Consider the following 16,521-nt stretch of genomic DNA (forward strand, 5'->3'; position numbering starts at 1 on the left):
GGTCTCTCAGAAACTTAGATCCAACCCCTTGCAAGGCCTTGTAAGTTAGGCAGACAGATTTAAACTTTATTCTTTTCTCTATTGGTAGCCAATGTAAGGATCTCAGTTTATGTGTGATTGGCTCTGATCTGGGAACATCAAGGATCAATCTTGCTGCAGCGTTTTGTAGACGCTGCAGTTTAGCTAGATGTTGGGCCTGGATTCCAGCAAATAGGGCATTTCCATAATCGAGTCTTGATAGAGCAAGTGAGGTTACCACCGTTTTGCGGGCAGACATGGGGATGAAAGGCAAAAGTTTCCTAATTATTTTTAGGATATACCACATGGTGGATGCAAGTTTATTAGTATGTGCGTCAAAAATCAACTTATTGTCCAGTAGCTATACTTAAACAAATGATTTCCTTTAATAAAACGCCTGTACATTGCACAGTTAATAGTTCACCTATACTGTCAGATAAGATATATATACTCAGTGACATCACAATGTAGATCTGTTTTCATGCACTGTTGCTCACCTTTTTTGTTTAGGGCCAATATGTCCTTCAAGGAACTTATACTGGCTTTCTCTTTCTTTGATTGCACGTTACATCTTATGGTGTTAGGGTAGACCTGCTCTTGTCTACATAATTTACTGTTCAATAAACTCCTGAAACTGGTACTGGGTCGCTATCGCCATATTTCCATGGCCATAATTGTGTCAAAGACCCTTGATGAAGAAGCACAATATGTTGCCTACACCCGACCCTTGCCTCAAAATAAAATGCATAGAAGAACAGAGGGCAAGCTAGATTGAGTCAATCTAACATTCTTGGTTCAACTCACCTCTCTCATCCATATGAGATTTGGCATCCAGGTTAGTTGGCTCAGATCACTGATACTCAAAGTACGGCACTGGGGCCACATGCGGCCCTCCTCGCCTTTACATGCGGCCCCCCAGGGAACAGCAGCACTGGGCTGCTGTTTGCTCGACTCAGCATTAACATTAAAAAATGTTAAATAAACACCAAGCATTTATTTTTATTGCATTTAAAGAAAGGAAGTCACTACGGTGTACTGCACCACTTACATTTTAAGAACACCTTCCTTTCTAAAGGCCGCAAACGTGTAAAAATACGATAGCCTCTACAAAAATTCAAAAAGTAGATCTCATTAACCTGCAGAACCGTTTCACCTTAGTAAATCAGATTATGGCACTGCATTCAGAAAGATGTATTTTTTTTATCGTGATAGTTTTCATACATGAATTTAGAAACGTTACCGCCCTCCACCCCCCAACAATGCATGCCACTAGTGATTAAATTCAAACAAAGGAGAAGGTTTTGTACAGCACGCATGCTGAAGCCATCTATTTCGGGCCCCTCTTATATGTGTTAATGACAAAAAAAGAAGGCAGATTGAAACAAAACAATTGTCCAGGAGCCCAGGATCACACAATTTGGCCAAGTGGGGAAACCAGGATTCATCAGACGGTTTTTGGTTCCACATTGTCCAAGTCAGTTCAGCCACTAGATGTAAATGGTTAGCTTCCCCTACACCCACTTTATGCCCCTGCCCCCACCCCGGACCACCACCTTTCTGGCATCAGTGCGGCCCTGGGTCACTCCATACACCGAACGTTTCGGCCCCCGGGAAAATGTTAGCGAGTACCCATGGATGAGATGAAACACTTATTGCTGGAAAGAAAGGAAAAATCAATATTACCTGATTTTGAATTGGAGTCTTCCAGGGGTTGCATGGCTAGGGGAAGAGAGAGAGAAAAAATGAGGAAATTAGTTATAAGTGTTCTGTATCGGAAACCTAACCAGCATCCTTCTAGGCATGCCTCCCCTCTTCCGATCCACATACACGACACTCAAAGCCAAGACCATCCTACAGAGCAACTTTCACAATGCTAGCCTCTCCCCACTGCTACCAGACCCTTCTCAACAAGCATCTTCAGGATTTCAAGCCATTACTTCCTTTAGCCCCTTCATAGTACTCATCGATTCCCTTACAGTCCTAGCCGCTCATTCTCCTTGACACACCTTACATGCTAGTAGACCCTCACATTTCTAGTCCTTTACAGTTCAGGCAAGCAGTGGACTTGCAACCCGAACTGCTCCACATAGTTTTAGCTGCTCCTCAGAGCTCACCTCACAGCCTTCGCCTCCACTCACAGCCCTAACCAACAACCACATCCTGAGCCATCTTCGACACCCAAAGTTTCTCCTCACAGCGCGAGCTCAGCTATCCACTCCAGCCATCACGACCCCTCATGTTCTAAGCCAACGTTCTTTTCCCAATCCTGGCTGGCAGCCGCATTAATCACAATCACTCTCCCAAATATCACCCCCAAAAAACGTACTCGCTACTTTTAGTCCTGCTCTCACGCAGACTCCACCTCAGGCCCAAAACCTCCATCAGGTACACATCATGAGGTACCATCCCAAGAGCCCCAGCCTCTCCGCCCCTATTCCACATAGAACAAGAACCCTGTACCGGTCTCAGCGCCCTCGCCTTCAAGGACGCACTTTCACACTGTTCCTTTTGCTCACACTAAACGTCATTGCTTGCACACTCGTAAGCTTCCTGCAGCCTACATTTCTTAACTCGTGGACTAAGTCCCTCAGACTCGCACCTCATTTCAGGCCCCGGGTCCTATATCACAACTCAGGCCCATGTCCGTATTCTGGATTCCTCGTCATGTAAAACTCTCCTCGCTCACAATCCCAGCGCATACGTCTCATGGGACAGGCTCAATCCCTTCACTGACATCAAAACGCATCACAACCCTGGACCCCACCACTGATAGAATATACTGCCTTAAAACAATTCTAGACCTGCCCTCTATGTGCTTCTGTTCAACATTTCTCCCTACCTCGGAGTCCCAGCTTCAAGCCTGTTTAGCCCCCTTGCTTGAGGGATTACGCCCTCGGGTGGATTAGCTCACTGCCCTTTTATCTGACAGGCTCTCTCACCCCAATTCTCAGCTTCAATCTATGAAATCCCAGTCCCACGTCATACAGTTCTAGGCCCTGGCACCCTTTGCTGTCAGACCCCCATCTTAGCAGCAGGCCCCTCACGGTTCTTCCGGTGAAGCTCCTTCCTCAGTTACAGACCTTCGACCTCTGAGCTGACAAGTACAGGACAAGTATTCAAAGACTTAATTGGTCCCAAAATATACAATCCCGCAGAACTATCCCTAATCACAGTTCTTGGCGTGAACCCTACCGCAAGGCCTCCTTTCACTCAAACCTGCCTGACTTGATCTTTTTTTAAGTATAAGCACCTCACCCTTGCCGCTCGAGCGTTGGGTCCAGCTAAGCAAGGTGCCTCTAAGTAATATCGAAGATCTCCCACCCGACAGGGTACACAGTTACACTGACCGCCTGCTGCACGCTTTCCGCTCTGGGCCAGCCAGCCAGATGAAATCTGACTCAAGGAAGTAGCATGTGCTGGCGACCTACTGATGTATCACTGGCTGCAAAAACGCAAATAGCAATGAGCACCCAATACTGCAGCCAATGAACACACTCATAACTGAGTAGCTGGGCCAGGGCAGCATGCGGTGTCCCTGGGAGAGGGATGATTCGACTCAACTCAGACCAGACGATAGCCCTGGCTAATACTTGGGCTTGAGCTACGCCCTGGATGCCCGCTTACCATTGAGTCTGGTTCAAGTGTGAGGAAGCAGTATCTTGAGGCCATCCACACAGAGCGTCTTTCAGAGAAGGGAAGGCAGGAAGTCACTACAGAGTGGTGGCACGGACTGGATTTAGACTACGCATGCACAGAAAGCGTGTCAGAGTACCAGCAGCGAACTACGTTTCCCAGTAAGCCACAGAATCTTGCATCAGATATAACTTTACTCATGGTGCACAGTCTGTTTGTCTGGCAATCGCGCTACAGTGTTTTGCAGCTTGGACCTCACTACTTGAATTTTGGATTTCAAATTTCATGACCTCTTGCTTGTTGCTTGTTAATGGATTGTTCGATGGACATTGTTGGATTACAGAAAAGCATCCTGTAGGTGTGTGTGATCGAAAAGCGCCTATATTTTTAAATAAACATCATTACTTTTTGACGTGTACACTAGCATCGTTGTGTCAGTCCATTCAATGTTCCATAGATCACGCATTTTTTTCATTCATATTAATTGCATGTCTATATTAATGAGAATTCAGAGTCTAGTTGTCCTTTCATCCTCATTCTTTCAGTGGTAATTGTTTTTTATTCCATGTAGTTCAGGGTGGTCTATTTTTGAGGGCGTTAGTCAGTTCTGTGTACATTTCTGCCCAGTCAGCTAAATCCTCTGTTAACTGTTCATCTCTCCTTCAGATTGTGATGTGTTGTCCATCTGCTATAGCTCACTCAATGTGATGTCTTTTTCACAATTCATACTTTGGGGCCTTAAGGCTCACCCAGTGTATTCCTATGCACCTTTTAGCTAATACGGATCTAAGGCGGGCCTCCTTATTTTCATTTTATAGTTTATTTTTTAAACAGGAAATATTCCTAATTGACATTGCTTGATGGATTTAGTGGGTAACGTACTAGTCAATGTCCACAGGCTCAGCACCACTTTGTCCTCGAATTCCACTACCCAAGGACATATCTAAAGCATATGAAGAAAATCTGCCTTTATCACGCCACATCCATGACTAGCTGATGTTATAAGTGGGTAAACCCCTTAAGAGCTTTTCGTTGTGAAATATGTTTTGTGCAGATAGTGAAACTTTGCTTGCTCAAATAGTGAATGAGTCAACTAACGGTTATTGGCATTCCTGTGACCACTTTTCTCATGCTTGCTCAGTATTTTCACCCGTCGCTTTTTGTACGTAAAATAAATAATTTATTTGATTCAATTAATTAAAATTGTTACAAAAGGAAAGAGAATGAATTCCATAGAAAACTCGAATAAAATTACATTAATTTGCACTCTGTCCATATTGAAATGTCCAGGCCGTGTATCGGAGATGGTAATGAAATGCTGCCAATGTTTTTTTTTTATAAGCAATTTTATTGTTTTGACAATAAACAACACCAGAAAATCAGCATTAGACATAGAAGATGAGATCACAGCCAAAGACATGAACCTTACATGATTTCCGATCCCCTAAGATACAAATAGATATGCAAATTACACCCACCGCATGACTATCCCACGGCCCCCAACTATTTGCCCCATACCCTGCGATACTTTTTGGGACAACCTCGCGCTTCGTTCATGGATTTTTCTTGCGTAGCACACCAATCCACTCCCCTCTGCCACCTCCCAGAGCAAGGTAGATCAGGACACTTCCAGGATGCAGCTATATCTCGCTTAGCCACTACCATTGCCGCACTGAAAAATAATTTTTCATTTCTAGACCCATCCAGCCCATCCGTAATCCCAAGGAGAGAGTGACGTGGGTCATGAGGGACTTCCCACCTCAATATTTCTGTGAGCTCCTTCTCAATGTCCCCCCAGAACCATGCCAGATGGGGGCATGCCCATACCATGTTGAAAAAATCCGCTGGGTCATGGCCACACCTCGTTCAGGAAGCGCATGGGTAAAAGCCCGCCCGATTGAGGCGTATTGGGGTCAGGTAGGCAGCAGGCAAATAGTATAGTTGGATCAGACGGAGTTTGGTTGATGCAGTAACCGTCTTGGATGCCATGAGAGCATCGCGCCAATCCTCCTCATCTAAAGTACCCACCCACTCCTCCCATTGGCTTCTAAGCCGATCCAGTGAGGTCGGGGTGTTGTTAACCAGTGTCCGGTAGATGCGGAAAATGCCCCCTTTCCCCAGATCCCCCAGCATGGTCTGCGCTTCGGGAGGGCTGTATTCAGGGATCCTTGTGTCGTCGGAAATGTGTACGTGGAGGGCATCTCGCAGCTGCAAATATTTGTAAAACTGTGTCAAGTGTAGGGAATATCGGGTTCAGAGGTCTTGGAAGGAGCGCATATGGCAGCTCGCCCACACATCCCCCAATTGCGAAATTCCTATAAAGTCCTATGATCGAGAGCCCTGCAACCCACTAACCTCTCGGAGCCAAGTGCCTTGCCAGAGAGGCGTGCACTGAGTCAGCTTGTGTGTCCATTGAGTATGGCGCAGTGCTGCCCACCAGGCCAACAGTGCGGGGTGCATTACATCTGGTAAGCTGGATGGAATGGACTCCCAGTACATCAGAGACAGGATTTTGGACAAACATAGCTTGCTCAATTCAAGCCTGTAGGCCGGGTCGGACCAGCCCCTATTAAACCAGTCATGTATGGACAGTAAGCGCATAGCCATATAATACAGGTATTAATGTGTCATCCTCATGCCCCCATCGAATGAAGGAATCCGGCATAGGTTCAGGGCCAGACGAGCTCTCCCCCTCCCCCAGAGAATCTTGGTGGCCATACTGTCCAACTCTCGAAACCATGCCCTCCGAAAGCAAAAGGGGGTGTTTTGGAGGGCATATAGGAACCTGGGGAGAATCATCATTTTAAACAGGGCGACTCTCCCCAGGGGATTCAGAGGTAACGTCTGCCACTTCTGAAGGTCTGCCTTGGCTTTCTTCACCAGCGGGGTAACATTGAGGGACCAGCCCAGCTCAGAGAGAAGCGCCACCCATATCCCTAAATATTTAAAAGACTGACGCCTGATTGGTACAATCTCTAGACAAGTGTAGAGGGACAAGGACTGACTTGTCGGGATTCAGCCGGAGGCCTGCCCGAAGGATAGCAGAATCTGGAGGCACTGAGGGCTGGACTGGGTGGGATCAGCCAGAAAAATTAGGACATTGTGCGCACAGAGAGCGATCTTGTCCACCTCCACATTTGGCCATTCCCATCCTCGAAAACGACCCTCGGACCGTATCAGGGACGCCAGGGGCTCCATCGCCAGGGTGAAGAGCAGGGGCGAAAGGGGGCATCCCTGTCTCGTTCCCCTCTGAATAGGGAAGGGTTCCGACAAGACCCCATTGACTAGGACTCGGGCTGGGCATATAGGACGCGCACCAGATCCCGAAAGTGAGGACCGAAACCCATCTAGGCTAGCACAACGTCTAGATACCTCCAGTCCACCGAATCAAAGGCCTTCTCGAAGTCTACGAGGAGGATCGCCAAATAGGGGGTGAGCAAGTGACGGTGGGCCTGGGTCAGATGCAGCCTCTGGAGACAGTGCCGAGTACCGCGCATGGGCATGAATCCGCACTGGTCTAGATGAACCAAAATGGATAGGTAGGGCTTCAGCTGCTGGGCGAGAATTGTGGCATAAAGTTTAACCTATGTATTGATAAGAGAAATGGGACAGTATTCCGCACAACGTGGAGAGGGCGGTTGAGATTTTGGGAGAACCACGATGGTGGCCATGTCTGTCTCGGGTGGGAAGGAGCCCTTCTCCAAAGCCTCGTCGAACAGGTCAGCGAGGTGCGGGATGAGTCTCGCGATATAGAGCATAATATTCCTGAGGGAGCCCGTCAGGACCCGGGGTCTTGCCCGACGAGGTAAGGGTTTAAGAATCGCTAATCTCCTCACGGGTGATAGGGCGATCCAAATCCGCCTGGGCGGCCGAGCGCCTCCCGTATCTAGCAAGGCAGAGAGCGATAGTGCTGGGGTCTTTTCAGCATAGAGCTGGCGATAATAGGAGGCAAAGGTGTGAGCCATCACCACCGGGGATCGGTCCGCCGAGCCGTCCAGGTCTACTATTTCAGGAATAATGCGGTTCGCCGTGGGATAAGTGGCTAGTCTGTGGAGAATCGAGCCATTCTTGTCACCCCAGCCATATAATCTAGCTAGTGAGGATCTCCAGAGGAGCTTGGCAGCATCTAATGAAAGCTGTCAAATTTCTGCCCGAAGATGAGAGAGTTGTCGTTCTCGGGAAGTGTCTTCGGCAGCAGGCAGAGGATTGCTTGAGGCGTAACGCCTGCGCCTCCCGCGAGGTTATCTGCTGCAGCTGCGCCTGTCGCTGGCGCTTGAGCTGGCCCTTACAGAAACCCCGGAAGGTGGCTCTGCTCACCCCCCACAGGGTACCTGGAGAGGACACCGACCCATAATTGGTCAGGAAATACTGCTTACGCTCCATCCCCACCACCTTTTAAAATTCTTTATCCTGAAGGAACCAGGCGTTCATTCTCCACGTCGGACGTGCCGATGGGGTGGGAGCCCGTGCTAAGCAGCACCGGAAAATGATCAGAGATACCCCTGGGGAGGATACGCACATCTTGGATCATGGTGCAGTCAGTCGAAGGGACAAAAATCGCATCTATGCGCGCCTGCGTGTGGTGCGCTGCGGAGGTATGAGTTAACTGTTTGGTGTGAGGGTGCCAGGTACACCATGCATCGCGGAGGCCCAGTGACTCGGACCAATTTGTTAATTGTATCGCTTGCGCAAGTCTAATGGTGGACAGGGGGCATGTCATGTCAAGGTCCGGTGAGGAAACCGCATTAAAGTCGCCCCCGATAATAGTGGAACTCAGGGGCAAGGTGGTCAGCAAAGCAGTGGAATGTTTCAGGGTCGTCGTGAGCATCGAGGGGGGTGAGTACATGGATACGAGATTAAGGGGATTACCACCCAGAGGGCCACTGACATTCCCTGTGAGTCATGAATGACCTGTGTAAGCACAAAGGTAAGGGTGCTCTTCAACAGGATAGCCACCCCACGAGTGCTACACTCTGTCATACCCATGTGTGCCAGGAAGGGGCAGTGATTACCCATCAAGTGCGTCTTTTGAAGCAGAAGTACCTCTATACCGAGGCGTTGTGCATAGCGTGGGACAGCCATACGTTTAAGTCAGTCCAGGAGGCCGTTAACGTTCCAGGACAGAACGTGAAGGGAGGCCCCTGGAATGAGCGTGTCAGTTATGGCGGTTGGCGGTCAGAGTGGCGGTGCGCCGCCCAACAGAGAGTCGTGGATACGTGCGGGATCTCGTGCCTGCGTGAAAGGCTGCTTGTGAAGGGCCGTGGATATCTCATGAGGGAGTATAACAGAATGTCTTGTGATAGCTGGTACAACAAAACAATAAGAAACAACAACCTTTGGAAAAAAACAATCCCATACCCTCCCCCTAGCCCCTCCCCCCACCCTATACTTCGAGAACAGAAGCATCTGTCGGCCCCCCTAGTGGAACAAGAACCAAACTAGAACACTCGGGTTGAGTTGCATGGAGGACTCCTCCATGTGGAAGGATGCGCAATGTCTTGGCAGAAAGACGGTGAAATAGAGCAAAAAGTCTGCCGTGGGTCCGAGCCCCCATGGAGGTTGGAGCGTGCTCCCAGAGAGACCGCACTTCAGGCAGTGCCCACTGGATCCTCGGACAGCTGGGCTGCAGGAATGATCCGAGTCCGCCCTCGGTGAGGTCTGTTGAGCCGGCGATGGAGGAGCCATAGGTGCACTGCCGGATGAGTGGTGCCTGAGCCGGTGAGGAGAGCCCGATGGGCTTGAAGAGTCATGGATTCTATGAGCAGCCAGGCTCAATCTTGGTGGCGCCACCTGGGAACGGCGCCTCCTGCGAGATTGCGTGTGCCTCCGGCGCTGGAGAGTCCGATGGCATGGGGTACAGGTTTTGCTGCTTTCGGAGGGGCCGTTCCTCCGTCAACCAGGTCCAGGCCGCCTGTGGCGAGTCAAAGAACTGCGTAGTGCCCTGGAAAACGACACGGAGGTGTGCGGGGAACTGGAGTTGATATTGCAGACCCAAGGATAGCAGTTTCTTTTTAACGTCTGTGTAGGAGCGGGGTTGGTCTTGCACTTCCTTGGTATAATCAGGGAATACCATGATAGTGTGATTCTGGAATTTGAAGAGTCCCTGAGAGCGCGCCTCGCGCAGGATAGCGTCCCGGTCCTTGAAGTTAAGGATTTTTAGTATGATAGGGCGAGGTGGGGCCCCGGGTGGCGGTTTTGATGTGAGGGACCGATGTGCTCTCTCCACCACAAACCATGCGGAGAGGGCATCCTTGGGCATCCATGATGTGAACCAGGTCTCTACAAAGACGGATACCTTGGTCGTCTCAACCCCCTCGGGGAACCCCACTAGGCAGAGGTTGTTGCGGCGTGCTCGGTTCTCCGCATCCTCCGCGCACCGATGGAGTTCCTTGTTGTGTGATCGTAGATTGGCCACCTGCTCCTTTGATTGAAGGATATCGACTTCCGCCGTTGAGATGCGGGATTCAGCCTCTGTTATTCGGGCCGTAGGCATTACGGAGGTATTGCTGAAAGAGGGACACGTCCACCTTGACCTATCTGATCTTCCCCTCCACCGAAGCCTGCAAGGCGCTGATAGCTTGAAGGATGGTTGCTAAGTCTTTTCCTGGAAGGGGGGGGACCCTGTCCGTCCGTCCAGGGGGGTCATGCTTGGAAGTGGTGAACCGGTCCATCTTCGTTTGCGTAGGGGCAGTCGCGGATTTAGAGGCCTTGTCTCTCCCCATGGTTGGTGTCAGATCGTGCTCCAGTACGAGCCCCAGGAGCCAGAGAGGAGACCAGGTCCAGTCTCATGCCCTAGTTGAGATTGTGCGACGCCCCCAGGATCAAGGGCCGCAAGGCAGGGTTGGAAGCCACTGTAGGAGAAGCAGATGGGGATGGTTACAGTCACTCCGGTTGCCGGCAGAGCCCTTCAGTGTGGGAGGTAAGGATTGGGGACGGGGACGACAGGTACCCACCGCAATGATCCCCTATGCTGGGCAGAGGCACGGTGAGGCCTTCCTGAAGGCATAGGTTAAGAGGCCGGTATTGCGTGTGGTCGACGCCTTCAAGGCTTGGGGTGGAGGGGGAGCCCGCTCCCGGGATCCCCCGCTGCTCGATCAATGCAGCCGCCCCCCCCTCCGCCGAGAGGTGAATGTCCTGCACCATGCGCCGCCACCGAGGATACGTGGTGACCCACCGCCGCAGCTTCACCAGTTGGGTGTGACGGGGTGCAGGGAGTCCTCCTTTGCCGAAAGGGCACACCCAGATGAACGGGTCAGTCGGCCTGAGAAGAGCGTCCAAGAGAAGCGGCCTCAGGAAAGAGGGGGCACCAGGAGGTCACTGGCCGAACCACGCGCCGCCGCCCGAAATGGCGGCCGAAGGAGGGAGAATGGGCACCCCGCCTCCACGAGAACCAGGCCACGGTCTTGGAAATCAAGTCTTTCTGGGCCTAGATGATACTGGTAGTCCCAAACAGGGCCCGTCGCTCTGTGGTCATAAGCCGCCCGGCTCCTCGCACACCCAGCGTGGCGGACGAAGGAAGGTCAGGTCAGGAGAGGAATGAGGCCAGTGGGATTCACCCAGGGGGGGCCACCTGCTGCCCGAAGTACGCAGCCGAACGGCACCCACACCACCCCACGAGACGAGGCCGCAGCTCCTGGACTAGCCGGGCCCCAGACACAGAGGATGATGCAATGGCACCAGTCCAGATGGATCTCGGGACCCCACAGCACCGTAGATAATGAAGAAAAGGGGGGGGTGGGAAGCCTTGGTGATTACCTACCGCACCGCTACCCAACGCGGCAGCCGATCCCGGTCTTGTCGCCACTCACCAGGTGATCCCACCTCCTTGGGCTCCGGGCCGGCCTCAGCTGTTGGAATCGGCGCAGGCGATTCAACCTCTGGGTACGCAGCTCTCTGCCCTGGGATGTAGTCTCTTAGCACGTCTCCGCCCGCACTCCAGCTGCTTCCCCACGGGCCAGGTCACGATGCGCATAGCCCCGAGGTGGAGAGAGGGTCCTTCAGGTTCACCAGCCGCGGGCGCCCGAGGCTGCCATTTTGCGTGTGCGGGAGAGCCAAGGCATCGGACAGGCGGGCAGATGGCCAGGGCAGTTCCCGGCAGCCAGGCAACTCGTCGTGAAGATACCCTGTTGAGCAGGAGGTGCAGTGCCGAACAGCGCCTCCCGACGAAGGCTCTGCGGTCACTTGCGGATCGCGGTGGAGGCCGCCATATTGCGGCCCCAGGGCCTCAGTAAGTCTGGATCTCAGTAGTGCGCTTGGAGCCTGTAATCAGCAGTCCGGATGCGCCGGAGCAGTGTTCTCTCCTCGGGGGTCCCCTGCAAGCAGGTATGGAGTACGGATGGCAGCCGCTGACGGAGGGGTCGAGAGCACTCTAGAGTGCGACCGCCATCTTGAAGCCTCAGGCCATACCTCCGAAATGCTGACAATCTTTTACAAATGATACACACAACATGCAAACATACATTAAGAACATTTATCTTGAGCACGCTACTCGTTTTCACTTTTAATTATATGTGACATGACGTCTTCTTGTGGAAGTGCCTGAATTGTGGATAATCAGTGCCTCAGGATGGGCCTCATCCTGCACGATTTCGCCTTGGGGATGCTCGTGTATGGTCTCCTTAAAAAACTGGGGCCTCTTCAAGTGAAGTGCATTGTGCTTTAATAAGCAAAGTGTGTTGTGCTTTAATAAGCAAAGTGCGTCATGCTTTAATAAGTGTGTTGTGCTTTAATAAGCAAAGTGCGTCATGCTTTAATAAGCAAAGTGTGTTGTGCTTTATTTAATAAGCAAAGTGTGTCATGCTTTAATAAGTGCGTTGTGCTTTAATAGGCAAAGTGCGTCATGCTTTAATAAGCAAAGTGCGTCGTGCTTGTGCAGGGGCGGGTCAACCTTGATGCTCAGTACTTCTTCCCTGGATATACTCCGGCCTTGTTGTTTGCAAATTGAGATCGCTGTGGCGTGTTTTTACAAAGATCAAGTTATTGAGTGATATTTCGTAATTTTATAAAGCTTAATTTGATAAAAGTCTTTGGGTGACCGCAATGCATTTCCCTATTCTTCCCAACTATGCTGGGGTTCAGGGGAGAAGAGTAGCTCTTTTGCTTCCCTGCATGTACAAACCCCATTGGATAGAAATACTGATTTTTTTTAAAGACGGTGTGGATTTAAAAGAACTGGGCAGATGCATAATAGATGCTCCAAGGCTTCCTTCATGTGACAGTCTGCACTGGCAGATGTTGGCTTGCAACTTCCCTCTTCCATTGAGTTCTTTAATTGAGAGTACCAGGAGTCTTGCGTAGAGGATCTGCTTGAGCACTGTCTTCCCCAGGGCGCCATTGAGATATGGCTGGATGGAAGTTTTCCCATAGGATTTAGTTATGTACTTGATGTTACAGTTACCTTCTACTGCTTTGATGTCTTCCTGCTTGGAGAAAAGCATACTTTGTTTTTGTTTTTCAGGACTGCCTTCAGTGTCGCACACTGGACTGCGGCGTGCTCCCAATTTTCCCCGGCCAGGTTCTGTTTTGTACGTGCTTCAGTCGGGTAGTCTGTCCAGGGAATCTTTCCAGCTGTGAATAGGCCCTTCAGTACCTCTTTTATTGTGTTTGTGGCAAAGTGAGTGTTCTGTCATAGTACTTAACAAAGACGGCCATGTTTTCCAGGATTTGTTTTTTCAGGACAAACTCCAGACGCACTAATGAGTTTCAGGTGTATGAAGGTAGTTGAAAAATCCGCTTGTAGGCGCAGCATTGTACCTTCTACATGCTTGCTGCTAAAGTTTCAGGTAAAGTGTGTTGACCGTAAATAACAGTTAGAAATAGTTTATTACCATCTGTATTGCCTTTGTGGAGGGACTATAAAGGTTTGCATAGAGCATATGTTATTGCCTTCCCTTTCTCCTCCATGTGGGTTATGTGCAATATTGGCTTTCCGTTAGATGCTACCATACACCCAGGTAGTTCTACTGAAGGGCGCTCTGCATGGTCAAATTGACTTGTCTCCAGTGATGCTTGTTCGTTTTGCTATATTTCGCCTCAATATGACCACCTTTGTTATTTAACAGTTCACAACCAGTTTGTTTTTGGTACTGTATACATTTATTGCATCCAAGGCACCATAGTGTGTTTCATTAGGATTATATCTTTCACACACTGCATTAAAAATAGGCTAGACTGACAGATTCTAGGAATAACATGGTCGCTGCTTTTAAAAACTGGCCAGGATCGGCGGTAAACAAATTAAAAAGCCTAGGTGCCAAGACACAGCCTTGTTTTAAGCCTTGGGCAGTATTAACTTTTGTAGTAGCCATGTTTTGCGTGAGCTTGAGTCTCACCCAGGTTTAGGAGTGAAGCGCGATGACTGCATCAAGCAGTCTGTGGTATTCCCCATTTATATAATTTGTTCCAAAGTATATGTCGGTCCACACCGTCGAATGCGGTGGTGTAGTCGACAAAGCATGCAAAACCTGGAAGATTTTTGAGCTGATTTGCCTGCTCCGCCAGGTGTGCTAATGCCACATTATTGTCGATGGTGGAGGCCCTTTCCCCGAACCCAGATTCACAGAATGGCAGGATACCCTCTTCTGTGACTCAGCTCTCCGGGTTAATTAATATTGCATTAGCGAAAGTCTATGCTTCAATTTCTAACAGTGCAATCAGTCTGTAGTTGTTTGGGTCTGTATTATCGCACTTATGTACTGGTTGTAAGATTGATCCTCACCAGGAATCCGGGACTGTGGCTGTTGTTAAACAATGATGGTAAAGAGGAGAAGCAGGAATGCCCAAAAGGCATAATCGTCCTTAAATAAGATTCCCTGCAGCCTGTTTGGGCCCCGGGCCCCATCTTGCCTGATCTTCAGGATTTTAGTGACAGTGCCAGTGTCCCCTGGTATGGGACTGGGTCTTTTCTCTTGCGGTCCCTCAAATCTGAGATCCATTGGGTCAGTTTGCTTGTCTCTCTCGTGACTCGTTTTAATATAGGGCTGCGATCTCCGGTGGGATTCTCACAGTATAGTGCTTTCACTTGCTTGACCTAACTGTCTGCGGTTACTCTGGTTAGTTTATCTTGTACTTGCCTCCAGAATACGGTCTGATTGCGGTGTTTCAGGAGATTAAAGATATGACACCATTCGGTTTCCTGGTGTTGTCTTTTGTGCTGCCATGTGAGCCTGCTATGGGTCTTTCCAGCTACGGCTAGTTTTTCACGATGCTCCTCGTTCCAATGTAGTTTGAATTCCCTGTAGGCTTTCCTCAAGATCCTCTTACTTTGTTTCACTTCCTTACTAAGCCCCAGTTGGTAATGGCCTTCATTTTTGTAGGTGCCTAGGTGCTTATCGGTTGTTTTTCCATGCAGTAGTAAATGCAGGGCTCTTTACTCTATCTGTCCATTGTGAAGAGATAGAAGCTCCAGAGTTGTTATTGTTCTCTTATTTCCATTTGGTTTTCCATGCCGCTTGTCTCGTTGTGCCTATTTTGCACCACTTCACTCTTCTCAGTAAATTGTGTGTTTCTTCCCCTGATGCAATTCCCAGGATGTTTATTTTATGACTGCTGAATGTTTGTAAGGATAGAGTGGCAGTCAGCGGTAGATGATCACTTATCTGCTGGTGTGTGATTGAAAGGTCCAGCAGTTTGTCCAAGAGGATTTTACTCAGGAACACATAGTCCAGTGTTGAGACATTATTGTAGGACTTAACCATTTTTGTTGTGCGATGTCCTTCTTGGGTTTCAGATGTCAGCTAATGGGTATTACGAAATATGTTTAATTTGCTTCACGCGGGGTCGACAGCGCATTACCATGGGGGCTTTCCCCTATATTGCGAGAGTTTAAATCCCCCATGATAATTACCTTGCTTGTAGGGTGGGTGTTGATTAGCTCTTCTCCAATTTTCTCTGCCCTTGGCACATCTTTGCAGTTGAAATACACATATTTTAGTAGCATAGATAGATAATGACCAATCAGCCTTAAGCAACTCACAAACGCGGCTTGGGCCAGCTATTCTGGTAAGCATAAGCGTTTCAATTGAGGTAGATAGCGCCAATCTTGCATAAATAGATAACACTATGGAGGGTCTGCCAAAGAGGTTGGTCTTCATGGCCGGTTAGAGGAGATCTGCAAAACCAGGCGTAAGGAGCGGGGTTGTAGTCTAGGTTTCTTGCAGGCATAGCAAGTCTGCTTTCTGAAGGAAAGCCGACGCCTCCCTGCTTTTTATAGTGTTCTTGATTCCAAATACATTCCATGATACAGCCTTTACGGTGGGTGGTTTAGTGTATGGTTTTAACCTGTTTGTAATCTGAGGGCTAGGAATAGCTCCCATTCCTCGCAGTCAATTTAGAAGCGAACTAGCCCAATAATCCGCTTGGTGTGAGTCTGGCATGCCAGCGGTGACTCTTCGCTTGGGTTTAAGGATACACAAGATTCTCAAGTTGCTCGGTTTGTAGTTAACTGATGCTGTGGTTGTTCCTCTTAGTATACACCCCTTCCTTGCTGAGATGGCCGTACGCTGGTTTGTTTCATCAGTATGTGCGTGTACCGTTCTTGTTTGAGTGTCTGGACCAAGATCTCCCAGTGAGCAAATTCTGCCTTCTCCACCAGTATTGTCTGGGCTTCTTCACAGTGTTTTCCAGTGACTACCATGGACTCTTGATGCAATGCAACTTATAGTCCTGAATTGGATTCGTAATATGTCGTTGGATGTGTACTGTGACAGTTCTGGGATGTGTTTAGGATTTGCAGCATGCTTGACCTATTTAGTATAGCAGCATTGCCACGTGATGTATTTTCAGATTGCTGGCTTTAATGTCCCTGGGATGGGCTTCGGCCTTCTGTTCGTTTGGGTAGTGCGTTTCAGTTCGGTACCTCAACGTGTGCAG

General features: G+C 49.4%; 1 protein-coding gene across 3 annotated transcripts in view; it reads right to left on the minus strand.

The window, feature by feature from the left end:
* Positions 1-16,521, minus strand: part of CD276 (CD276 molecule) — a 298,243-nt gene that overhangs the window by 20,737 nt on the left and 260,985 nt on the right. For all 3 annotated transcript variants that reach the window (XM_085643901.1, XM_085643902.1, XM_085643903.1), the window contains one exon: positions 1,702-1,737. In XM_085643901.1, the coding sequence (XP_085500027.1) occupies positions 1,702-1,737 (36 nt within the window). The remainder of the gene's footprint in view (positions 1-1,701; positions 1,738-16,521) is intronic.

This window comes from Triturus cristatus, chromosome 3_1 (assembly GCF_964204655.1).
Source record: "Triturus cristatus chromosome 3_1, aTriCri1.1, whole genome shotgun sequence".
In the NCBI taxonomy this organism is placed as follows: domain Eukaryota; kingdom Metazoa; phylum Chordata; class Amphibia; order Caudata; family Salamandridae; genus Triturus; species Triturus cristatus.